The 26,270-nt window shown below is 54.7% G+C and overlaps 1 protein-coding gene across 3 annotated transcripts in view; it reads right to left on the bottom strand.

Moving 5' to 3' along the window:
• SGMS1 (sphingomyelin synthase 1) overlaps positions 1-26,270 on the bottom strand; it is a 103,545-nt gene continuing 77,275 nt past the window's right edge. For 2 of the 3 annotated variants that reach the window (XM_068169198.1, XM_068169199.1), the window contains exons 5-8: positions 17,527-17,644; positions 9,167-9,320; positions 5,989-6,155; positions 3,934-4,514 (exon numbers count right to left, since the gene is read on the bottom strand). In XM_068169198.1, the coding sequence (XP_068025299.1) occupies positions 4,335-4,514; positions 5,989-6,155; positions 9,167-9,320; positions 17,527-17,644 (619 nt within the window). In that variant the 3' untranslated portion in view covers positions 3,934-4,334. Of the gene's footprint in view, positions 1,197-3,933; positions 4,515-5,988; positions 6,156-9,166; positions 9,321-17,526; positions 17,645-26,270 lie in introns of those variants that run through there. The other variant, XR_010991236.1, reaches the window with a different exon arrangement.

The raw sequence follows: 26,270 nt of genomic DNA, 5'->3' as shown, positions 1-26,270 counted from the left end.
TGCAGGGTTCAGCAGATTCCATTTAATAGCAGGGTACATTATCCATACAGTCACTCATGGCAATGCTTCGGATGTGCATGAGGCTGGCCAGGCCTTGAAAAATCTACTCCTGCCTTGGCAACTGGGAGAGGGAATTCTCTGGAGCACCACGGAGGCGGGGGGCTTTGCCTTGGTTAAGAACCCACTGCCAGCCACCCAGCTGGCAAAGGTCCCAGGGTGACTGAAGGCTGAGAGGGGCAGAGCCAACCTCCACCCCTCGCAGAGACAGCTCTGCAAGCGCTGTTGCCAAAGGGGTTTGAGGCGTTAAGGAATCCCCTTCTGGCCCAGGAGGAAGAGAGATGGTAAGGGATGGGGCAGCCTTGGGCAGCATCCCAAGCAGCAGCAAGGCAAAGGAGGAGCAGTTAGAAGGAGCTGGGTGTTACACCCACCCCTGTACTGCGATACCACATCCATCCTCCAGGGAAGAAACGGCCAAGGGCTGGGGAGCAGGGCAGAGAACGAGACATGAACCACCCCCAGAAGTAAAAACCAAGACCAAAGATGCACTTCTGTCACTGCCCCCACTCCGGGAGACGTCACTTTTGGCTTGGCTGGGGGTGGGCTTCGTTTGGCATCCCAGTGACAGGCACTGGGGGAGGGGGGTGGATGGGTGGCTGACCCTGCAAGGTGCTGCATCCCAGCAGGTTCTCAGGGTGGGGAGGGGGGGGTGGGTGGGATGTAGATTTTTCAAGCCCTGGTGATGGCTCTCAGGAAGGCTTCTCCCCACCCCCCCCACCTCCCACCACCACCACCAGCAGCAGAATCTGTTTGCATAGCATTGAGTTCAGATAAGGCACTGTGTTGCCCCAAACAGCAAGTTCCAGACCAAGGCAGTATCCACACAGTCCGAGGCAGGCGGCCTGCAAAGTGCAACCAAGACATCGAATGAGAGGCAAAGGCTTGGGAGAGGCAGCAAATAAAAACCCCACGAGAGTCAAGCCAGCTTTCCAGGGAGGCTGAAGGGGAAGAAGATGAAGGCAACTCTCCCATTTGTCAAAAGCCTCTTTTATTTTGTTCTGTGTTCTCCCTTCGCTGTGGTGTTTGGGTTTAACGATACAAAGCTCACCTCGTGAAATACACCAAGGGGGAAAGAGAAGGAAAAAGTCGTCATCATCATCATCATCATCATCATCATCATCATCATCATCAAAGAAACCCTACAGAAGATAAAACTCTGCTGCACAGAAAATACAGACTGGAGATATATATATATTTTTATATATATATATATATATATTTATATATATATTTATATATTTATTTATATATTTATATATTGATTTTATCTCTTTCTTCATCTGTTTAAAAAAACAACAAAAACAACAACAAAAAAAACCCAACCCCAAACAAACCAAAACAAAACCCAACCAAACCCCCCCCCCTCCCCCAATAAAAAACAACCCCACCACAACCCCACAACCCAACAAAAAACACCCCCAAAAACTCTTGGGATTTTCCTCTGCACCTGGAGCAAGGGTCAGGATGGAATCCTCACCCCCCCCCAAGCAGGGGTGGGAGGAGTGCAACTACAGGACCCCTCCCAGCATGTGGCTTATGCAGGAGGATTGTGATTTCTCTTTGCTGTTTGGCAATAGGGTGGGGGTTGAGGGCCACCCCCCCAGAAGACAACCCCCATGGGTGTTGGCTTGGCAATGCCTGGGGAATGGGTACAGAGAGCAGGGATCCATGGCTGTTGGGCTTTGGGAGGCGCTGCCTTTTAAGCCTGACCGGCCCACAACGTCTGAGCCAGGCTCAGAGGACAGGAGGGGCTGGGAGGGACCTCTGGAGAGCTTCCAGCCCAAGCCCCTGCCAGAGCAGCACCATAGAATCCAGCACAGGTCCCACAGGAACACATCCAGACAGGGCTGCAAAGGCTCCAGAGCAGGAGACTCCACAACCTCTCTGGGCAGCCTGCTCCAGGCCTCTGGGAGCCTCCCAGGCAAGAAGTTCCTCCTCCTGCTGAGCTGCAACCTCCTGGCCTGCACTTTGCATCCATTGCCCCTTGGCCTATGCCAGGGCACAGTGAGCAGAGCCTGGCCCTGGCCCTTCCTTCCTGCCCCCCAGCCCTCAGTTCTTGAGAGACATTGAGCAGATCCCTCTCAGCCTTCTCCTCTCCAGCCTCAGCAGCCCCAGGGCTCTCAGCCTCTCCTCAGCAGTGCTCTTTGCATTTGGTTTTGTGCATCCAGCTCTGCAGTCTCTCAACACAGAGAGACAGGGAGCTGCTGGAGCAGGTCCAGAGGAGGCCACAAAGCCTCTCAGAGGACTTGGGTGCACCTCTGCCTTGAGTGGGGACAGGCTGGGAGCACTGGGGCCGTTTGATTTTCCCTGCAGGTGGCAGCTTGCAGGCTCTAAAGCCAATTTCCAGTTGAATTTAGCTAAAAATGCAACAACACCACAACCCCAACCCCTCCCACCCCCACCCCAAGCCCAAATGAAACACTGAAGTCATTGTACAGTATGTACACAACTCTGCTCTGCTGGGGGACTTCTCCCTTCCACAAGCAACCCCCTGCAGGCTGCCTGCCCACCCGACAGGCCAGACAAGAAAGGCACTAAGGAGCGTGGACGAAGCTCTCCCTCCGCTCTGCCCAGCAGCAGCCTCTGTGCAGCTGGGCTCCGGCTGCTCTCCTCCGACCGCTACACAAACCAACCCCCACGACAAAAAAGCTCTCGGGGAGGGGGGGATGGGGGTGTTTCTTTTCTTTTTTTAAGGTTTTGAATGTTTTCTTTTCATCCACAGTTTGAAAAATAAAGTTAGGAAAGACTTAGAAAATCACTTTACAAGGTTTTGCCTTTTTTTTGACTCTTTTTTCTGTCATTTTTAATATTTTTCCTTTTTTTTTTTGTTTCCTTTTCTCTCTTTTTTCCTTTTCTCTTTTTTCCTTTTCTTTTTTCCTTTTCTCTTTTTCTTTTCTTTTTTCCTTTTCTCTCTTTTTTCCTTTTCTTTTTCCTTTTCTTTTTTCCTTTTTTTTTCTTTTCTTTTTTCTTTTTCTCTTTTTTTTCCTTTTCTTTTTTCCTCTTCTTTTTCCTTTTCTCTTTTTTCCTTTTCTCTCTCTTTTTTTCCCCTCTTTTTAAACTACTTTTTTCTTTATCTCTTTTCCTTTTTGGCCTTTTTTTTTCCTTGTCTCCTTTTTTATTTTCTCTTTTCCTTTTCTTTTTTTTTTTCTTCTTTTTTTTTCCCCTTTTTTCTTTTTTTTCTGTTTTGCTCTTTTCCTCTTTCTATCTTTTTTTCCTCTCTTTATCTTTTTTCTCTCTCTTTTCCTCTATCTTTTTTTCCCCTCTTTTCCTCTATCTTTTTTTCCTCTCTTTATCTTTTTTCCCTCTCTTTTCCTCTATCTTTTTTTCCCCTCTTTTCCTCTATCTTTTTTTCCTCTCTTTTCCTCTTTTTTTCTGTCTTTTCCTCTCTTTTTTCCTGTCTTTTTTTTCTCTCCTTTTTTTTTTCCTCTATTTTCTTCTCAGGTTTTCTCCCTCTTCTTTTTTCCTCTCTTTCCCTCTCTTTTTTCCCCCCTTTCCCTCTCTTTTTTCCCCTCTTTCCCTCTCTTTTCCCCCTCTTTCCCTCTTTTATTTCCCCTCTCCTTTTTTCCTTTCCCCACCCCCCCCCTTTGTTTTTGCTCTTTTTCCTCTCTCCTTTTCCCCTCCTTTGTTTTTCCTTTTCCCTTCCCCCCCCTCCCCCATCTCTTTGACACAGCCACAGCAGCTTCTCACCAACCCCAAGCTGCACCAAACCCCTCCCTGCGTTGTCCTATCCGGCTCCGGCGCGACGGGGCAGGGAGGCTTCTCCTCGTGACCCGGGGCAGGCTCCAGTTGTGTCGAGCAACCTTTGCAAGAGTTCATTGGCTAGAAAATGGCTTTTTACAGCCCAATCTTTGGGGCAACAGATACGAAAAAGTGAAGTTTTCCCAAGAAAAATAAGATGCTTTATTTCCCAGGCGCTGACTGGAAAGACCGGGAACCGGTATGGTAGAAAAGCTTCCGTCGAGGCTGTCGCATCAGGTACAAAGGAAGGTGGTGGGTGGGTGGATGGGTGGGGGGATGCCAGTCCCAACTCTCCCGCCAGGAAAGGTCCTGCACAGGGCACCAGGGGCAAAGTTCAGTTTCTCCTTTTATTGTTGGCCGACGCAGATCCTTTGGAGAGAACAACAACGACAACAAAAAAAGATCACAGTGCTTACCCAGATTACTCAATAGGTCAAGTCAAGGGGAAGAAGTGGTAAAAGAAAGGGGTTAAGGGAGCAGTCGATTGCTCTTATGGCATCTTCTCGGAGGCAGGTGTCCGTCTGTCCGTCCGTCGGTCGTTACGTGGCGGTGGCCAGCCGGCTGTACTTCACCTGCCGGCCCCGCTGCAGCACCGGCCAGGGCAAGGGCCAGTGGTAGGAGCGAGGTACAATGCCTTGGACATTCTTTTCGAAGTACTGGAAGGGCTTGTACCACCAGACCCTTGCCAGGAGGTTAGTTTGGGAAGCTTCTTTTAGCACCTAGGCAGAGGGGAGTGGAACAAAAGGAGGGTTAAGGGCGGCGCAGTGCTCACCGGCACCCCCTGCACCACCCCCCGCCCGCTGCCCGCTCACACAGCCCTTCAGGCTGGGAAAGACCTCTGGCAGCACTGAGCCCAGCCAGGGGCATCGTGCTGCTTCCAGAACCCTAGAAACATCCTTCCAAACACATCTGCATGGGCAGAGCTGGAGGAGAGCCAAGCTGCTTCCCCACCACCCTCCCGCACACAGCGGATGCGGCTCCCAAGCGGCGCTCGCCCTTGCTCCCAAGACCTCTGCTGGTCCGCAGTCCCACAGTAACAGAATGAGTGGCCCCAAAAATCCCAGCTTCCCTTCTTTGGGAATGACAAAAGCCCAGCACAACGCAGAGCTTTTTCCAGAAGCAGCCCTGAAACTACCTGTAGCTCAAGAATCACACTGGAGTCTGGCTGGATGCCTACAGGGCAAGGAGCAAGGCTCAGCCCATCTGGAGGAGGTAATGAACCCTGTCCTCCACAGGCTCTCCAACTGCCCTCACCCAACGCCTCCACAGAGAAGCACCTGAGGCTGTGCCCAGGGCCTGGCATTTCCCAGCATCTCAGCACCCTAGGGAAACAACCTCGAGCCACCTGCTGAGTCACATCATGCAAAACAGGGGTGTGCCCAGGCAGGAAAGCAAAGGGCTTCCCGGCAATCAAGTCCTCGCCAGGACTCAGGACCAGCCTGACCTCAGTAGCTGTCAGACTGGAGGCAGGACCACTCAGCACCATGGTCTGACACAGCCCCAGAGCAAACTGCAAGTGTGGAGCTCAGTCTGGTGCAGTATGACAAGAGTTACAAAGTCTGGGCACAGAAGGCTATCAAACAGAACCCCAGCATGGAGGGGCTGGGACCTCTGGAGAGCATCCAGCCCCAAATCCCTGCTCCAGCAGGGCACCCCCAGCAGCTTGCCCAGCAGCACAATGCCCAGGGGGGGTTGGAAGCTCTCCACACCAGGACACTCCACAACCTCTCTGGGCAGCCTGCTCCAGGCCTCCAGCAGCCTCACAACAAACAACTTTCTCCTCCTGCTCAGCTCCAACCTCCTGCCTGACACTCTGTGCCCCTTGCCCCTTGGCCTGGCCCTGGGCACCACTCAGCAGAGCCTGGCCCCAGCCTCTTGCCCCCCACAGCTCCTTTAGCTCTTGCTGAGCATTGCTCAGCTGCCCTCTGGGGCTGCTCTTCTGCAGGCTCTCAGCCCCAGGGCTCTCAGCCTTTGCTCCTCCCAGAGCTGCTCCAGGCCCCTCTGCTGCTTTGTGCCCAGCCAATGCTGCCTCCTTCTGTCCAGCAAACCCAGTGTGAGTGGCAGGAGAGGGATACTCCACAGGGCACTGCTGAGTCCACTCCAACTCCGGCAGAGAGGCTCTAGGCAAGGTGTGGCTCCTCCCCCACCCCCACCCCACGGCAAGCAGGGAAGCGAGGGCTGGGAGGAACTCACTTGCTGGTTGGCCATCGTGTGGTACCACCAGAAAAGTCTTGTAGTGATGTAGTAAGCCACCACCACGTCCACAGTGTAGTGGTCATGAGCAAGGAGGATGCAGAACATCCCCAGCATGCTGAGTGCCCAGCACAGCCAGTGGTACCACCAGAGCCGCCGCGGGGAATCTGCAAGGAAGCAGGAGCAGGCATTACGACAGAGCAGCAGGGCATCAGCACCACAGACCCTCCATGTCCTCAGCAAAGCACTTGCACTGCTAGTCCTGGCCCTGGGGAGGGTGCTGTGAGATCACACAACAAGCACCACTCTCTTCAGGTGTGACCTGGGGTAAGTCAGAGCCTTGGGAAATGGGAAGGTTATGAACTGGCTGAGTAGTAGACCCAAGCCACAATGGAATTGTTTGGGTTGGAAGAGACCTGTCAGATCCTGAGGCCCAGCCACAAACCCAGCACTGCCAGGGCACCTCTCAGCACCACACCTACATGGCTTCTAAACACCTCCAGGGATGGGGACTCCACCACCTCCTGAGCAGCCTGGGCCAGGGCTTGGCAACCCTTCTGGGGAGAAAAATTCTCCTCATGCCCAATCTAAAGCACCCCTGGTGCAACCTGAGGCTGTTTGCTCTTGTCTTGTCACTCCTTCAGAGCAGTGCCCAGCCCCCAGCTGGCTGCAGCCTCCTCTCAGGAGCTGTAGAGAGCAAGGAGGTCTCCCTCAGCCTCCTCTGCTCCACACTCAACCCCCCCAGCTCCCTCAGCTGCTCCTCCCCAGCCCTCTTCTCCAGACCCTTCCCCAGCTCTCTTGCCCTTCCCTGGCCCTGCTCCAGCCTCTCAATGTCCTTTCTGAAGTCAGGACCCCAAAACTGAGCCTGGGATGGAAGTTGTGGCCTCAGCTGTGCACAGTCCAGGAAAACCAACTGACCTGTGTGTCAGCATGGATCCTGTGCAGATGCAAGCTGCTCCCTTTGCCCTGATTCAAGGACAAGTGAGTCCACCATGGCCTGTGTCCTGCACAGGGGGAACTCCTGCAGCAGAGCCTTCATTTCTCTCTGGGAGACACCCACACAGCCACTGATTGCACTGGGTTAGAAGGGAGCCTCAAAGCTCATCCAGTCCAACCCAGGCACCCAGCAGGGACATCCTCCCCTGGAGCAGGCTGCCCAGAGCCCTCTCCAGCCTCCCCTGCAATAGCTCCAGGCAGGGAGCCTCAACCACCTCCCTGGGCAGCCTGCTGCAGTGTTCCAGCAGCCTCCTGGGGCAGAACTTGTTCCTCACATCCAATCTCAATCTGCTCTGCTCTGCTTTGCAGCCCTTGCCCCTGCTCCTGTCCCTGCAGGCCTTTGGGAGCAGTCTCTCTGCAGCCTTCTTGTAGCTCCTTCAGGTCCTGGCAGGCTGCTCTGAGGTCTGCCTGGAGCCTTCTCTTCTCCAAGCTGAACACCCCCAGCTCCCTCAGCCTGTGCCCATAGCAGAGCTGCTCCAACCCTCTGAGCATCTTGGTGGCCTCCTCTGGAGCCTCTCCATCAGCTCCAGGTCCTTCCTGTGCTGAGGGCCCCACAGCTGGCCCCAGCCCTGCAGGTGAGGTCTCCCCAGAGCAGAGCAGAGGGGCAGGATCCTCTCTCCAGCTCTGGCCACACTGCTTTGGCTGCAGCCCAGGCTGCCCTTGGCCTCCTGTGCTGCCAGTGCCCATTGCTGGCTCCTGCCCTGCTCCTCCCCCCCAGCACCCCCAAGGCCTTCTCTGCAGGGCTGCTCTCAGTCTCATCCCCCCCAGCCTGGATTGATTCTGAGGGGTGCCCAGAGCTAGGTGCAGGACCTTGCTCTTGGCCTTGCTGCACCTCCTGAGGCTCTCCTCAGCCAGCTCTGCAGCCTGCCCAGGTCCCTCTGGCTGGATCCCATCCTTCATTCTCATCAGCCACAGCACTCAGCTGGGTGTCAGCTGCACAGCTGCTGGGGGAGCCTCTCCCTCCCTGCCTGTCTCAGTGAGGAGGAGATTGAGCAGCACTGGTCCAGTGCAGAGCCTTGAAGGCCTCCACTTGCCCCCTGGCTCCATCTGGCCATGGAGCTGTTGATCATTGCCCAGTTGAAATGACATTCATCAGGCAGGATGCCATCAAGGTTTCAGTCATATTCTAAACCTGATGTTTTCTTAAGCTAAATTGTGACCATGTCTGTGACAGAGTGATTTGTGCTGTCTCTTAATGTTTGTGGTCAGCAAGCCCTATTACCCCTGAACTTCACAGGAAGGGACCTTCAAAACCACTGGAAGCCCTGGAAAGCTGTGCTCCATTGTTGGATGCTGGAGACAGGCTGAGCAAGCAGAGCTCCTCAGCACTCAGGCACAGAACCCTTGGGGTTGGAAGAAACCTCTAAGATCAGCTCCAACCATTACTGAACTACAAAGTCTGGGGCTAAACCATGTCACAGACTCATAGAATGGGTTGGGTTGGAAGGGACCTCAAAGCTTATCCAGTTCCAGCCCCCTGCCCTGGGCAGGGACCCCTCCCACCAGCACAGGCTGCTCAAGTTCTATTGTGGTTATTTAATGGAAAGATACTGAATGCAAGGAAATAAATCTGACTATTCCATTGGCCACAGCAAGGATCTCTGCCCTGCTCAGACCACAGCTGCAACCCTGTGCCCAGTGCTGGGCTCCCCAGGTGCAGAGAGACAGAGAGCTGCTGGGGAGAGCCCAAGGGAGAGCCAGGAGGAGGAGTTGGGGACTTCAGCATCTGTCCTGTGGAGAGAGGCTGAGAGCCCTGGGGCTGTTGAGGCTGGAGAGGAGAAGGCTGAGAGGGATCTGCTCAATGTCTGTCAAGAGCTGAGGGCTGGGGGGCAAGGGGAGGGGGCCAAGCTCTTGTGGGTGGTGCACAGCCAGGAGCCAAGGAGCAGTGGATGCAAAGTGGAACAGAGAAGGTTTCAGCTCAAGGGGAGGAGGAGAAAGTTCTTTGGGGTGAGGCTGCTGGAGGCCTGGAGCAGGCTGCCCAGAGAGGTTGTGGAGTCTCCTGCTCTGGAGAGCTTCCAACCCTCTCTGGATGCCTTCCTGTGCAGCCTGCCCTGGGTGCCCTGCTCTGGCAGGGGCTGGGCTGGATGCTCTCTGGAGGCCCCTTCCAGCCCCTGACACTTTGTGATTCTGTGAGCTCTCCTGGGGGGGGTGGAGAATGCCTGGTGGCCAGCAAGGGACTTACACTCTTTGATGAACAAGTAGGTGAGGGTTAGGATGACGGTGTGGCCGCTGTACAGGTAGTCCCCACACATGTTGTGGGAGCCTGTGATGGACAAGCCTCCCCCAGCAAGCAGCTTCATGATCCTCCGCAGGTGCGACTCCCAGTCTCCAAAAAGCTGGGGGGAGAGAAAAGAGAACAACAACAAATGAAAACACCACACTGAAACAACCAGCCCTGACCTGTGGGACTGAAAGCCCTTGGTCATGGCTTGACAAAGAACCACAGAGTGGCCAAGAAGGCCAATGGTATCCTGGCCTGCAGCAGGCAGAGTGTGGCCAGCAGGAGCAGGGAAGTCCTTGTGCCCTGTGCTCAGCACTGCTGAGGCCACACCTTGAGTCCTGTGTCCAACTCTGGGCTCCTCAGGTCAGGAAAGACATAGAGAGACTTGAAAGTGTCCAGAGAAGGGCAAGAAAGCTGGGGAGGGGTCTGGGGCACAGCCCTGTGAGGAGAGGCTGAGGGAGCTGGGGTTGCTTAGCCTGGAGAAGAGGAGGCTCAGGGGAGACCTTCTTGCTCTCTCCAACTCCCTGCAGGGAGGTTGGAGCCAGAGGGGGGGTGGTCTCTTCTCCCAGGCACCCAGCACCAGAACAAGAGAACACAGTCTCAAGCTGTGCCAGGGGAGGTTTAGGCTGGAGGGAAGGAGAAAGTTCTTCCCAGAAAGAGTAATTGGCCCTTGGGATGTGCTGCCCAGGGAGGTGGTGGAGTCCCCATCCCTGGAGGTGTTCAGGAGGGGATTGGATGTGGCACTTGGAGCCATGGTTTGGTTGTCAGGAGGTGTTAGGTATTAGGTCATAGGTTGGACTTGATGATCTCTGAGGTCTTTTCCAACCTGCTTGATTCTATGGTTCTGTGATGGAGTTGAGGAGCTCCAGGAGGTCCAGAGTGCCCAGGGGTGGGCAGGAAATTGCAGTCCTTTGTTTTTCATTCCCAGAATGCCTGCACAGCTGTAGAACTGGCTGCAGAGTCACTTTTCATCCCTGTTCCCTTCTCTTTCTCTCCTTCCCTTATCTTTGCTAATGTGTGGGAGCTGGGTCTGGAGTGGCCTGGAGCTGTCACACAGGTTTGGTAATGGGGAGAGCAGAGAGGCATTGGGGGATGTGCATTTGAGGCCTGGATTTTTGGTCTGGTTTGGTGGAGGCTGGGCAAAGTTTTGGCTCAGTGGGCTTCTGTGTTAAGCCCAGACTATGGATTTTGTGTATTCTATGTGCTTTGCACTGTAGCACTGCAGTCTGTGAAGAGCACTTCCACTTAGACCTCCAATAATATTCTGTATTTCTATCCAATTCTGTTAAACCTTTAACTCCTCTGAGAAGAGCTGGAGAGCCTCTCTGGCTCCTAAAACCAAGGCACCCTGCTGGCAGCCAGCAGCTTTCCCTTTCAGACCCTCTGCTTGCTTTCAGACACACAGATTTATTGCACTGTAAATGCAATATCCCAAAGGAATGAGGTCTTGAACTGTGCTCATGGTACAGACAGCTCTCCACAGCTGCCTGGAGGTTGAAGCCAGGCTGGGGGGGATGAGACTGAGAGCAGCCCTGCAGAGAAGGCCTTGGGGGTGCTGGGGGGCAGAAGCTGGGCAGGAGCCAGCAATGGGCACTGGCAGCACAGGAGGCCAAGGGCAGCCTGGGCTGCAGCCAAAGCAGTGTGGCCAGAGCTGGAGAGAGGATCCTGCCCCTCTGCTCTGCTCTGGGGAGACCTCACCTGCAGGGCTGGGGCCAGCTGTGGGGCCCTCAGCACAGGAAGGACCTGGAGCTGATGGAGAGGCTCCAGAGGAGGCCATGAAAATGCTCAGAGGGTTGGAGCAGCTCTGCTATGGGCACAGGCTGAGGGAGCTGGGGGTGTTCAGCCTGCACAAGAGAAGGCTGCAGGAGACCTCAGAGCTGCAGTTCAGTATCTGCAGGGCAGCTCCAGGCAGGCTGGGGAGGGACTGTCCAGAAGGAGCTGTGGGGATGGGAGCAGGGGCAAGGGTTTGGAAGTGGAGCAGGGCAGAGTCAGGTTGGAGCTCAGGAGGAAGCTCTGCACAGGGAGGCTGGGGAGACACTGGCACAGGCTGCCCAGGGAGGTGGTGGAGGCTCCATGGCTGGAGCCATTCAGGCTCAGCCTGGCTGTGTCCCTGGGCAGCCTGCTCTGGCTGCAGCTGTCCCTGTGCCTGCAGGGGCTTGCACAAGATGCTCTTTAGGGTCCCTTGCAGCCCAGTGCAGCCTGTGTAAAAACTCTCTACACTGGGTCACTTCCCAAGAGTAAGTCAAACATCTGCTCAGTACAGAGATTGACAGAGTGCATCTTCCTAATGTCCAGGCTAAATCTGTGAGTGTCTGAGACCCCCATTTGGCCTATGAGCCTCTGAGATACCTCTGAGCCCCCCCTGAGGCCTGTGAGACTTTCTGAGACCCCTGTGAGTCCTATGAATCCTGAGACCCTCCTCTGAGTCCTGTGAGCCTCTCTGAGACTCCTCTGTACCTATGAGCTTCCCTGAGACCCCAGTGAGTGCTGTGAGCCTCTCTGGGCTGCCACTACTCTGTTTGCAGGTTTCAAATGCTGGGGCTGGCTGGGGCTATCCAAGGGCACACCCTGGGCTTGCCTCCACCTGAGCACTGAGAGGGCCTTGCCAAGGCTGTAGATCTCCAAGAATGGCAGCTTGACTCCCTTCAGCCCATAAATACCTGCACCCTTGCTGTTTGAATGGCCTAATGGGCTGACTGATCAAACACAGCATTGCCTCCTCTGCTGCTGGCTCCCTCCACAAGCCACAGGTGGCTTGGCAAAGGCTCTGCCTCGCCACACAAACAGTGCAGGACACGTCCCTGGCTGTGCTTCCCCAAGGAGCAGTGACAGCAGGAGCAGAGTCAGAGCAGGGTTTCACTGCCTGCCACCTCACCTCTGGCTGTGGACACTGAGCTGTGGGACTGCAGCTGCAGGAGATCATAGTGTCACAGAATCAACCAGGTGGGAAGAGACCTGCAAGATGACATCAGGTCCAACCTGTCACCCAAGACCTCATGACCACTAAACCATGGCACCAATGTGCCACATCCAATCCCCTCTTGAACACCTCCAGGGATGGGGACTCCACCACCTCCCTGGGCAGCACATCCCAATGGCTAACAACTCTAAGAACTTTCTCCTGACCTCCAGCCTAAACCTCCCCTGGAACAGCTTGAGACTCTGTCCTCTTGTTCTGGTGCTGGGTGCCTGGGAGCAGAGCCCAACCCCCACCTGGCTACAGCCTCCCTGCAGGGAGTTGGAGAGAGCAAGAAGGTCTCCCCTGAGCCTCCTCTTCTCCAGGCTAAGCAACCCCAGCTCCCTCAGCCTCTCCTCACAGGGCTGTGCCCCAGACCCCTCCCCAGCTTTCTTGCCCTTCTCTGGACACCTTCCAGCAGCTCAACCTCTTTCCTGACCTGAGGAGCCCAGAGCTGGACACAGGACTCCAGGTGTGGCCTCAGCAGTGCTGAGCACAGGGCACAAGGACTTCCCTGCTCCTGCTGGCCACACTCTGCCTGCTGCAGGCCAGGATGCCCTTGGCCTTCTTGGCCCCCTGGGCACACTGCTGCCTCCTGTTCAGCTGCTCTCCACCAGCACCCCCAGCTCCCTCTCTGCCTGGCTGCTCTCAGCCACTCTGCCCCCAGCCTGCAGCACTGCCTGGGGTTGCTGTGGCCAAAGTGCAGCCCCTGGCACTTGGACTTGTTCAGTGCCATCCTGTTGGCCTCTGCCCATCTGTGCAGCCTGGCAAGGTCCCTCTGCAGAGCTCTCCTACCCCCTGACAGCTCATCAGGCCCAGCCAGCATGGATTTAGGAGGGGCAGGTCCTGCCTGACCAACCTGAGCTCCTTCTATGCCCAGGGCACTGCCTGGCGGCTGTGGGGCAGGCTGTGGATGTGGTCTGCCTGGACCTCAGCAAGGCCTTTGACACTGTACCCCACAGCAAGCTCCTGGCCAAGCTGTCAGCCCCTGGCCTGGGCAGCAGCACTCTGAGCTGGGTTAGGAACTGGCTGGAGGCTGAGCCCAGAGAGTGGTGGTGAATGGTGCCACAGCCAGCTGGCAGCCAGGCACCAGTGGTGTGCCCCAGGGAGCAGTGCTGGGCCCCAGCCTGATCAATATCTTCATTGATGATCTGGAGGAGGGGATGGAGTCCAGCAGCAGTGAGTTTGCAGCTGACACCAAGCTGGGGGCAGGAGTTGATCTGCTGGAGGGTAGAGAGGCTCTGCAGAGGGACCTTGCCAGGCTGCACAGAGACCTTGCCAGGCTGCACAGATGGGCAGAGGCCAACAGGATGGCACTGAACAAGTCCTGACCAGGAAGGGCCTAGAATGTGAATAAATTACAGAGAGGGAGCTGGGGGTGCTGAGGGAGAGCAGCTGAACAGGAGGCAGCAGTGTGCCCAGGGGGCCAAGGAGGCCAAGGGCATCCTGGCCTGCAGCAGGCAGAGTGTGGCCAGCAGGAGCAGGGAAGTCCTTGTGCCCTGTGCTCAGCACTGCTGAGGCCACACCTGGAGTCCTGTGTCCAGCTCTGGGCTCCTCAGGTCAGGAAAGAGGTTGAGCTGCTGGGAGGTGTCCAGAGAAGGGCAAGAAAGCTGGGGAGGGGTCTGGGGCACAGCCCTGTGAGGAGAGGCTGAGGGAGCTGGGGTTGCTTAGCCTGGAGAAGAGGAGGCTCAGGGGAGACCTTCTTGCTCTCTCCAACTCCCTGCAGGGAGGTTGGAGCCAGGTGGGGGTTGGGCTCTGCTCCCAGGCACCCAGCACCAGAACAAGAGGACACAGTCTCAGGCTGTGCAAGGGGAGGTTTAGGCTGGAGGTCAGGAGGAAGTTCTATACAGAGAGAGTGATTGCCCATTGGGATGGACTGCCCGGGGAGGTGGTGGAGTCACCATCACTGGAGGTGTTCAGGAGAAGACTTGACAGGGTGCTTGGTTGCATGAGTTGGTTGGGTGGTGTTGGATGATAGGTTGGACACAATGATCTTGAAGGTCTCTTCCAACCTGGTCTGGTCTGGTCTATTCTATTCTATTCCTGGCCTGTGAGGAGGAGCAGAGGGCTGGAGCTGCTCTGCTCTGGAGACAGCCTGAGAGAGTTGGGCTTGTGCAGGCTGGAGAGGAGAAGGCTCCCAGGAGACCTTCTGGTGGCCTTCCAGGATCTGAAGTGGGCTACAAGAAAGCTGGGGAGGGACTTCTGAGGGTGTCAGGGAGTGATAGGAGTGGGGGGATGGAGCAAAACTAGACGTGGAGAGATTCATATTGAATGTTAGGAAGAAGTTGTTCCCATGAGGGTGGTGAGAGGCTGGCACGGGTTGCCCAGGGAGTCCCCATCCCTGCAGGTGTTCAAGAGGGGACTGGATGTGGCCCTTGGAGCCATGGTTTAGTTGTCAGGAGGTGTTAGGTATTAGGTTGGACTGGATGATCTCTGAGGTCTTTTCCAGCCTGGCTGGTTCCATGATTCTATGATTCCCTACCACAACCAGCATGCTGGGGCAAGGGCCACACTTCATGTGACCTGATGTGGCAGCTCAGGCTGGGTGCCTCCTGTTCCTGCCACATCAGTTACACCTCCTGTGCCCAGAGGGTCCAACCCAGTAAGGTGGAGACAGGAAACAGCCTGTTTCATACCCATAAATCCTGAGCCCTATAAATCCACCTGCAAAGTCCTTCTCTGCCTCTTCCTTCCCTCTCTGCCCCGTGGGAGATGCTCCCTGTCGGGTAACTGTGGGGGGGATCTGAAGGCCTCTTAGGCCTGGCTGGGCCTAATGCCAGGAGGAGAAGGGGTTGGGGCAGTCTCAGACCTGGCCAGCCTGAGACCAGCCTAGCAGTAAGGGGAGAGAACGAGCCCTGGGGGGGTTGGGTGTACCCTCAGGTGGGGAGAAGGGAAGTGCTGAAAGGCTTTGGGTGTGCTGAAAGGGACTCTGTAGGCTTTGGGATATCTTTGCCCCTATGCTTTGTAGCTTCTGTTAAACACTAACAGCTTTTTCCATTTAAACTTTCCATCACTTCTGCAATCCATCTGTGGGTTATTTCTTTTGCCCCTGTCTGGCCTCAAACCAGGACACATGAGATGGATGCAACACCATCAGCCCTGTCCCACCTCCAGCTCCACCATGGGAAGGACCCTTCAAGCTATCCCTGGCACAGCAGTGTGCCCACCTGACCAGGAAGGCCAAGGGGCTCCTGGGCTGCACTCAGCAGAGTGTGGCCAGCAGAGCCAGGGAGCTTCTCCTCCCCCTCTGCTCTGCCCTGCTGAGACAACAGCTGGAATACTGAGCCCAGTTTTGGCCTCCCCACTTCAAGAGAGACAGAGACCTGCTGGAGAGAGTCCAGGTGAGGCTGCAAGGCTGCTGAGGGGCCTGGAGCAGCTCTGCTGTGAGGAAAGACTGAGAGCCCTGGGGCTGAGATGGCTGAGAGGGGATCTGATCAATCTCTATAAAGATGAGGGGTGGGTGTGAAGATGAAGGCCCCAGGCTCTTCAGTGGTGCCCAACGACAAGACAAGAAACAAGAGGTCCAAGCTGGAACCCAGGAAGTTCCATCTCAACCTAGAGAAACTTCTTTGGTGTGATTGTGACAGAGGCCTGGGGCAGGCTGCCCAGAGAGGTGGTGAAGTCTCCTCTGGAGACTTTCCAGCCCCACCTGGATGTGTTCCTGTGTGACCTGCCCTGGGTGATCCTGCTCTGGTAGCAGGGTTGATCTCCACGATCTCTTAAGGTCCCTTTCAACATTCTGTGAGTCAAGGCTGGCAACAAGGTTCTTGCTTTAGCACCTCTGTCCCAGTAGCTTGCTTTCAGCCCTGGCTGTCCCAGAACCCTTTTTTATCCTCAGCACAACAAAGAGGAGCTGGTGCTAGATTGGGGAGGAGCTGGCAAGTCCTTGAGCTAAGACAACTGCCAAAACAAATGCAGGGACAAATGGCTGTGAAGGAGACAGAGTTTCACCAGCCTCAGGAAAGTTTCCCTGGCCCATACTCAGAGTTATGGAAGTGTTCTGGACTTCACTGAGGCCAATTATTACCACAGATGGATTTGACACACTGAAGTGTTTAGAAGGAAATGAGTCACAGGTGGCAGCTCCACAGGTTGCACACCTTCAACTGCTTTGGTGGAGAGAGGAAAATGATGATTGTGCAAGCAGCTGAAAATGCTACAGGAAGGATGGGATCGGTGTTGTGAAAAGGCTGGGACTGCCAGCACGGCTCCAGAGCAGCTGCCAACATCTTCACAGGATCATGGAATCCCAGAAGGGGTTGGGATTGAAGGGACATTAAAGCTCATCCAGTTCCAACCCCCTGCCCTGGGCAGGGACCCCTCCCACCAGCCCAGCCTGCTCCAGGCCTCATCCAGCCTGGCCTGCAACCCCTCCAGGCAGGAGGCAGCCACAGCCTCCCTGGGCAGCCTGTGCCAGGCTCTCCCCAGCCTCACTCTCAACAATTTCTTCCTCCTCTCCACTCTCAATCTCTCCTCTCCCAGTTCAAAGCCATTGTCCCTGGGCCTGGCACTCCCAGCTCTTCTCCAAAGTCCCTTCCCAGTTCTCCTGGAGCCTCCTGGGGATACTGGAAGGCTGCTCTGAGGTCTCCCTGCAGCTGTCTCTTCAGCCCCAACTCTCTCAGCCTGCCCCACAGGGGAGGTTCTCCAGCCTCTGATCATCTTCCTGACCTCCTCTGGACCCACTCCAAAAGAAAGCCAACCCACAGCCAAAGCTGTGATGCTCTTGTGGCATCTTCCAAGAGTGCTTTTGTGTGCCATGTGCAGCTCAGATTCTGAGTGAATCTTCATTTCCCCACAGAGTGAAGTTGCTGAAGTCACTTTTGTAGGTGCCAATCCCAGGACTTCTGCAGAGAACGTGGTAAATATGAGAAGATGCTGCTGGAGCTGGGGGAGTGTGGGGAGGGAATATTTACAGAATGGCAACATAGTGTAAACTGGAAGAGACCTCTGGACATCCCCCAGCCCGAGCCCCTGCTCCAGCAGGGCACCCACAGCAGCTTGCCCAGCAGCACAGTGCCCAGGGGGGGTTGGAAGCTCTCCACACCAGGAGACTCCACAACCTGCTCCAGGTCACCAGCACCCTCACTGCAAACCCTTGTCACAAGTCCACTCTAACCCTGCTCTGCCTCAGCTTCAAACCATTTCCCCTCAGGCAAAGTCTCTCTGCAGCCTTCCTGCAGGATCCCTTCAGGTCCTGACAGCAGCTCTGAGGTCCCCCTGGAGCCTTCTCTTCTCCAGGCTGAAGAAGAGAAGCTTTCAAATGAGCGAGAGTTGTGGAGGAAGTGTTGCTGCAGTTGTGGGTGTGAGCAGGGCGAGGGGAACAGGCAGGGGTGAGAAGGTGGCAGGATGGGCAGGAGGAGCTTACCTTTGGAGAGCACTTGAAATGCATGCCAGGCACTGGGAGCGTGGTCACGTACATGGTGATACAGCGGTACAGGTACAGAGTGCCAACCAGGCAGAAGAACCTTCTGCTGATTATGGACCTAGGAAAGCCACAGAGGTCATTCAAAGCAAACAAAATAGGAAAAAAAGAAATCAAATAAGCCAAAACTGCTCTGGCTGCTTGTGGCACCATCACTACCACCTGAGAAGGCACAGTGACCTTCCCACCCTTCCCAGGGCAGAAGCGCAGAACCAACTCAGCCAACAGCACCCACAGAGGGCTGAAATCACAGAGCCCCAGAGACATCCAGGGAGGCAAAGCCCCTCAGGGTCACCAACCCCAACCCCTGACCCTACCCTGCAAGGCTCACCCCTAACCCACAGCCCCAAGCACCACAGCCAAACCACCCTGAAACACCTCCAGGCTTGGGGACTCCACCACCTCCCTGGGCAGCCTCTGCCAAGCTCTGACCACTCCTGCTGGCAAAAGCCTTTGCCTGGTGTCCAGTCTGAGCCTGCCCTGCTGCAGCCTGAGGCCATTGCCTCTTGTTCATCCCCTGTGAGAGGAGAGCAGCAGCAAGCACTGCACAGCCTCCTCTCAGGGAGCTGCAGAGAGCAGGGAGCTCTGCCCTCAGCCTCCTCTTCTGCACACTAACCATCCCCAGCTCCTTCAGCCTCTCCTTATCAGATTTCTTCTCCAAATACAAAAGGCTGAGCAGGCTTAGTGCTGAAAACATGAGCAGGGATTTCACAGAATGGTCTGGACGGAGGGACCTCCAAAACTCATCCTGCACTCAGCAGGGACATCCTCCACTGGATCAGGTTGCCCAGAGCCCTGTCCAGCCTCACCTGGAATATCTTGTTCCTCACATCCAATCTCAATCTGCTCTGCTCTAGTTTCAAGCCATTATCAAAGCTCTCCATAAGCAGCAGAGAGTGAAGAACAGGAGAGGTGCTCACAGGAACTGGAGCCCAATGAGGTGGTCTCATTCTCATGGCTTTGGATGGTGAAGCTGTGAGTGGTGTAAGAAGAGCTTTGGTGGCATGGGTGATCACCTCCCTTTAAAACCTAATGGAAGAGTGGAGGCAATTAAGCTAGGTAGACCTTCCTCCTGTTCTGACCACTGATGGAGTCAGGGTTAGCTGTTGCCACACTCCATTCAAAATCTCAAGATAAAATGTGAAGGCAGGTAATTGCTGGGCAGGATGAGACCTGGTTCCTCACCCACTTTCACAGCAGACACACAGCTGATGTCTCCCAAGTGCAAGCTCACTGCTGAACCAGCAGCAATGGTCACCAGATGTTGAACTGCAGCCAGGGGCTGGGCTGAACCTTTGCCCAAAGGAGGCACCTTCGTAGTTTCAGCCTTCTTGAAACACCTCCTCAGGCTGTGCTGCCACCCCAGGAGAGCTGGAGAGGCTGAGAGCTGGCTGCAGGCAAACCTCATGGAGCTCAGGAAGGCCAAGTGCAGGCTCCTGCATCTGGGCAGGAACAGCAGCAGGCCCCAGGACAGGTTAGGAGCTGCCCTGCTGCAGAGCAGCTGCATGGAGCAAGACCTTGGAGTGCTGGTGGGCAGCAAGGGCTGCAGGGGACAGCAATGTGCCCTGGGGGCCAAGAGAGCCAATGGGGGCCTGGGGGGCAGCAAGCAAAGGGTGGCCAGCAGGGCTGGGGAGGTTCTGCTCCCCCTCTGCTCTGCCCTGCTCAGACCACAGCTGCAATCCTGTGCCCAGTGCTGGGCTCCCCAGGTGCGGAGAGACAGAGAGCTGCTGGGGAGAGCCCAAGGGAGAGCCAGGAGGAGGAGTTGGGGACCTGAGCATCTGCCCTGTGGAGAGAGGCTGAGAGCCCTGGGGCTGCTGAGGCTGGAGAGGAGAAGGCTGAGAGGGATCTGCTCAATGTCTGTCAAGAGCTGAGGGCTGGGGGGCAGGTTGAAGGTGCCTTTGCAGGGGCTTGGACTGGATATCTCCAGAGGTCCTTCCCAGCTCCTGGCATTCTGTGACTCTGTAATAATTGCAACTACCAATCTCAGTTCTACCACAGCCCACAGTGACTGTGAGCAGCAGCACACAGAGGATTGCTGTGGTTACATTCTGGAGCTGCTCTCCCTGGATTTACCCTTGGGCTTGTAATGCTGCCAGGGATTTCTTTGCTGTGTTCTGTGAGCTCAGAGGTTCCTTCTGTCCCAGTGGCTGTGCCAGGAGGGATTTAGTTGTCATGACTCTTTCCTTGTAGGGGACCTACAAGAAAGCTGGGGAGGGACTCTGGAGAAGGGCTGGGAGTGCCAGGCCCAGGGACAATGGCTTTGAGCTGGGAGAGGAGAGATTGAGAGTGGGGAGGAGGAACAAATTGCTGAGAGTGAGGGTGGGGAGAGCCTGACACAGGCTGCCCAGGGAGGCTGTGGCTGCCTCCTGCCTGGAGGTGTTGCAGGCCAGGTTGGATGTGGCTGTGAGGAAGCTGGGCTGGTGGGAGGGGTCCCTGCCCATGGTATGGAGGTTGGAACTGGGTGGCTTTTAAAATCCCTTCCAACCCAACCCATTCTGTGCCTCTGTGATTCTATGTTATTAGCTGGTAGGTAGCAGTGAAACTCAACAGGCCAGTTTTGGGGCTGGCTGGCACTGCTGAGTCAAAGCTCCTGCTCTGTACCCTGTGTGGTCTTGCTGGTTTTGCTGAACTGTGTCACAGTACCCCCACACCACATCTTCCCTCTGCCTACAGCAGTGCTGAGGGAAGAAATCTCTTAGCAGCTGTGGCTTCCTGCCTTGAGAGTCTCTTGTCCTGCAGCCAGCACAGCTCAAGACTTGTATTTTGGAGGACCTGTTGCTGATCTGAGCTCCTTTCCCTTTAATGCCTCTCAGGAAGGTCCTGCAAGCTTCAGAAGAGCTCAGGTAGCCCTTTGCAATCCCTAAATGGCTGCACAAACCTAAATAAGCTCACTCCTTTTCATCCTCTGGTGAAGAGATCAAACTATCCTAACCTCAACCCTATCTCAAATGGAAAATGAGTGACTGCTCAAAGCTGATGGAGCGGTGTGGGGATGGAGTGCCTCCCCTATGGGCACAGGCTGAGGGAGCTGGGGGTGTTCAGCTTGGAGAAGAGAAGGCTCCAGGCAGACCTCAGAGCAGCCTGCCAGGACCTGAAGAGGCTACAAGAAGGCTGCAGAGAGACTGCTCCCAAAGGCCTGCAGGGACAGGAGCAGGGGCAGGGGCTGCAGAGCAGAGCAGAGCAGATTGAGATTGGATGTGAGGAACAAGTTCTGCCCCAGGAGGCTGCTGGAACACTGCAGCAGGCTGCCCAGGGAGGTGGTTGAGGCTCCATGCCTGGAGCTATTGCAGGGGAGGCTGGAGAGGGCTCTGGGCAGCCTGCTCCAGTGGAGGATGTCCTTGCTGACCTTTGGAGGTCCCTTTCACGCCAGACCATTCTATGACTGTGAGAGACTAAATCCTGGCTCTCCTGATGTGACTCAACAAAGATGAAATCATCTCTGCTGCTTGCCCAGGCAACAGCTGATGTGTGTTGGGCAGAGGCCACTGGATAACAACTCTCTGGAAGGTGCATGAAGATTGCTCCCCAGGCTGCAGCTGCCCTGCAAATAATGGGCAGAGGCCTCTGCTATCCACACTCTCTGGAATGTACACAGCTCAAAACTGGATGAAAGACCTGAGCAGCTACTGGCTCAGGAGAAGGAAAAGCCCTGGGGCAATGCTGCTCTGAAGGAAAACAGGGGAACACCAGCAGAGAAAAATGACAGAGACAGCCCCAGGGAGCCTGGAAGAAACAGACCAAGAGGAATCCTCTCTCTGTGTCCTAAGTTCTGCCTGCTGCAACTCATGGAGCTGAAGAGGCTGCTCAGAGGACAGCATAGCCAGCAAGGATGACCTCTCCTCCACAGCCAGAGCTGCAGCAGCCTTCCTCCACAGACCCAAACTGTCTTGGGGGGTGAGGGGTGTGGGAATATAATTCCTTTCCTCTTCTCTCTCCCTCTTCTCCCTCTCTATTTTCTTTCTCTCTCCTTCTGATCCACCCACTTCATTTGTGAAACAAATAGCTTTGCTGTTGATATTTTGGCCTCATTTGTGCCTCTGATTTCAGGACACAGAATATTCAAAAGAACTGAGGCTCTTTCCCTCTCTGGACTGAGACAAAGCCTCTGTGCCTCTGTGACAGGCAATTTCAGGGGCTGGAAGGGACCTCCAGAGCTCACCGAGAGCAGGGGCACCCAGGGCAGGGCACACAGCAACATAGCCAGGGGGGGTTGGAATCTCTCCACAGAGGGAGACTCCACAACCCCCCTGGGCAGCCTGCTCCAGGCCTCTGGCACCCTCCCAGGGAAAAACTTCTCCCTCCTCTTCCCATGCAACTTCCTCTGCCTCAGCTTCCACCACTGCCCCTTGTGCTGGCACTGGGCAGCCCCCAGCAGAGCCTGACTCCAGCCTCTGGGCACTGCCCCTGCACAGCTTTAGCCCCAGCAAGGAGCTCCCCTCTCAGGCTCCTCCTTTCCAAGCACCAGAGCCCTCAGCTCCCTCAGGCTCTGCTCCTGAGGAAGATCTTCCCCTGCCTGCAGCAATCCTTGTGGCTCTGCACTGCACTACCTCAAGCAACTCTCTCTTTCTTAAACTTTAGGGCCCAGAACTGGTCACAAGATTCCAGATGTGGTCTCAGCAGAGCAGAGGAGAAAGAAAACCACTCTGATCTGCTCCCCACAGCCCTTCTAATGCAGCCCAGGATACCCTTGGCCTTCTGGCCACCAGAGCACATTGCTGGCTCCTGGGCATGCTTCCACCCACCAGGACTCCCAGGTCCCTTTTCCTCTCAATGCTCTCCAGCAGGTCCGTCCCCAACCTATATTGGTGCATGGAGTTGTTCCTTCCAAGGTGCAAGACTCTACCCTTGCCCTTGCTGAACTTCATCAAATTTATCCCCACCCAGCTCTCAGCCTGTCCAGGTCTTGCTAAACGGTAGCACAGCCTTCTGGTGTGTCAGCTACTGCACCCACCTTGGTGTTGAGAGCAAAACTGCTGGCAGTGCCCTCAGCCAGGACATTGACAAACACTGATGATTCGGTGATGACTTCGACTCTGTGAGTCTTTGACTTGGTGATACTGTGACTACGACTCTGTGATTCTGTGACTGCAACTCTGTGATTCTGTGACTCTGTGACTGCGATTCTGTGACTGTGACTGTGACTCTGGGACTGTGACTCTATGGTTCTGTGACTGTGATTCCGTGACTGTGATTGTGTGACACAGGGACTGTGATTCCATGATTCTGTGATTCTGTGATTTTGTGACTGGTTCTGTGACTGTGACTCTGCGACTCTGTGACTGTGATTCTGTGACTCTTTGATTCTTTGACTGCAAATCTGACTGTGATTCTGTGACTGCAACTCTGTGACTGTGACTCTGTGATTCTACGACTGTGATTCTGTAACTCTGAGACTGTGATTCTGTGACTCTGTGATTCTGTGACCGTGACTCTGCGACTGTGATTCTGTGACTCTGCGACTGTGATTCTGTGACTGATTCTGTGACTGTGACTCTGTGACTGTGACTCTGCGACTGTGACTCTGCGACTGATTCTGTGACTGCGACTCTGCGACTGCGACTCTGCGACTGTGACTCTGCGACTCTTTGATTCTGTGACTGTGACTCTGTGACTGTGATTCTGTGACTGTGACTCTGCGACTGTGACTCTGCGACTGATTCTGTGACTGCGATTCTGTGACTGCGACTCTGCGACTGTGACTCTGCAACTCTTTGATTCTGTGACTGTGATTCTGTGACTGTGATTCTGTGACTGTGACTCTGCGACTGTGACTCTGTGACTGTGACTCTGTGACTGATTCTGTGACTGCGATTCTGTGACTGTGACTCTGTGACCGTGACTCTGCGACTGTGATTCTGTGACTCTGCGACTGTGATTCTGTGACTGATTCTGTGACTGTGACTCTGTGACTGTGACTCTGCGACTGTGACTCTGCGACTGATTCTGTGACTGCGACTCTGCGACTGCGACTCTGCGACTGTGACTCTGCGACTCTTTGATTCTGTGACTGTGACTCTGTGACTGTGACTCTGCGACTGTGACTCTGCGACTGTGACTCTGCGACTGCGATTCTGTGACTGTGACTCTGCAACTCTTTGATTCTGTGACTGTGATTCTGTGACTGGGATTCTGTGACTGTGACTCTGCGACTGTGACTCTGTGACTGTGACTCTGTGACTGATTCTGCGACTGCGACTCTGCGACTGTGACTCTGCGACTGTGACTCTGCGACTGATTCTGTGACTGTGACTCTGTGACTGTGTCTCTGTGACTGATTCTGCGACTGCGACTCTGCGACTGTGACTCTGCGACTCTTTGATTCTGTGACTGTGACTCTGCGACTGTGACTCTGCGACTGTGACTCTGCGACTCTTTGATTCTGTGACTGTGACTCTGTGACTGTGACTCTGTGACTGTGACTCTGCGACTGTGACTCTGTGACTGATTCTGTGACTGCGATTCTGTGACTGCGACTCTGCGACTGCGACTCTGCGACTCTTTGATTCTGTGACTGTGATTCTGTGACTGTGACTCTGCGACTGTGACTCTGTGACTGATTCTGTGACTGCGACTCTGTGACTGTGACTCTGCGACTGTGACTCTGCGACTGTGACTCTGCGACTCTTTGATTCTGTGACTGTGATTCTGTGACTGTGACTCTGCGACTGTGACTCTGCGACTGTGACTCTGCGACTGATTCTGTGACTGTGACTCTGCGACTGTGACTCTGTGACTGATTCTGTGACTGCGATTCTGTGACTGCGACTCTGCGACTGCGACTCTGCGACTCTTTGATTCTGTGACTGTGATTCTGTGACTGTGACTCTGCGACTGTGACTCTGTGACTGATTCTGTGACTGCGACTCTGTGACTGTGACTCTGCGACTGTGACTCTGCGACTGTGACTCTGCGACTCTTTGATTCTGTGACTGTGATTCTGTGACTGTGACTCTGCGACTGTGACTCTGCGACTGTGACTCTGCGACTGATTCTGTGACTGTGACTCTGCGACTGTGACTCTGCGACTCTTTGATTCTGTGACTGTGATTCTGCGACTGTGACTCTGCGACTCTTTGATTCTGTGACTGTGATTCTGCGACTGTGACTCTGCGACTGTGACTCTGCGACTCTTTGATTCTGTGACTGTGATTCTGTGACTGTGACTCTGCGACTGCGACTCTGCGACTCTTTGATTCTGTGACTGTGATTCTGTGACTGTGACTCTGCGACTGTGACTCTGTGACTGATTCTGTGACTGCGACTCTGTGACTGTGACTCTGCGACTGTGACTCTGCGACTGTGACTCTGCGACTCTTTGATTCTGTGACTGTGATTCTGTGACTGTGACTCTGCGACTGTGACTCTGCGACTGTGACTCTGCGACTGATTCTGTGACTGTGACTCTGCGACTGTGACTCTGCGACTCTTTGATTCTGTGACTGTGACTGTGACTGTGATTCTGTGACTGTGACTCTGTGACTATGACTCTGCGACTGTGACTCTGCGACTGATTCTGTGACTGCGACTCTGCGACTGTGACTCTGCAACTGTGACTCTGCGACTGATTCTGTGACTGTGACTCTGCGACTGTGACTCTGCGACTGTGACTCTGCGACTGATTCTGTGACTGATTCTGTGACTGTGACTCTGCGACTGTGACTCTGCGACTCTTTGATTCTGTGACTGTGACTGTGACTGTGATTCTGTGACTGTGACTCTGTGACTATGACTCTGCGACTGTGACTCTGCGACTGATTCTGTGACTGCGACTCTGCGACTGTGACTCTGCGACTGTGACTCTGCGACTGATTCTGTGACTGATTCTGTGACTGTGACTCTGCGACTGTGACTCTGCGACTCTTTGATTCTGTGACTGTGACTGTGACTGTGATTCTGTGACTGTGACTCTGTGACTATGACTCTGCGACTGTGACTCTGCGACTGATTCTGTGACTGCGACTCTGCGACTGTGACTCTGCGACTGTGACTCTGCGACTGATTCTGTGACTGTGACTCTGCGACTGTGACTCTGTGACTGATTCTGTGACTGTGACTCTGCGACTGTGACTCTGCGACTGATTCTGTGACTGCGATTCTGTGACTGCGACTCTGCGACTCTTTGATTCTGTGACTGTGATTCTGTGACTCTTTGATTCTGTGACTGTGACTCTGTGACTGTGATTCTGTGACTGTGACTCTGTGACTGACACTCTGTGATTCTGTGACTGTGATTCTGTGACTCTGAGTCTGCGACTCTGATATTCAGTGACTCCTTGACAGCAACTCTGTGAATGTGATTCTGTGACTCTGTGACTCTGACTGTGATTCTGTGAATCTCTAACTCTGTGATTGTGAACGATTCTGTGACTCTGACTGTGATATTATTGTGACTCTACGCCTGTGACTCTGTGCCTGTGATTCTCTGTGATTCTGTGACTCTGTGCCTGTGAGACTGTGAGACTCTGATTCTGTGACTGTGACTCTGTGATTCTGTGACTGTGATTCTCTGTGATTCTGTGACTCTGATTCTGTGACTCTGGGATTCTGCAACTCTGTGCCTGTGATTCTGTGACTGTGTGATTCTGTGACTGTGAGACTCTGATTCTGTGACTGTGACTCTGTGATTCTGTGACTGTGATTCTCTGTGATTCTGTGACTCTGATTCTGTGACTCTGGGATTCTGCAAC

This window comes from Melanerpes formicivorus, unplaced genomic scaffold, assembly GCF_026170545.1.
Source record: "Melanerpes formicivorus ecotype bairdi unplaced genomic scaffold, bMelFor1.0.p_v2 SCAF_171, whole genome shotgun sequence".
NCBI classification, from domain to species: Eukaryota; Metazoa; Chordata; class Aves; order Piciformes; family Picidae; genus Melanerpes; species Melanerpes formicivorus.
Note: the sequence above shows the minus strand (reverse complement) of the source record. Positions and strands in the feature narration are given on the sequence as shown.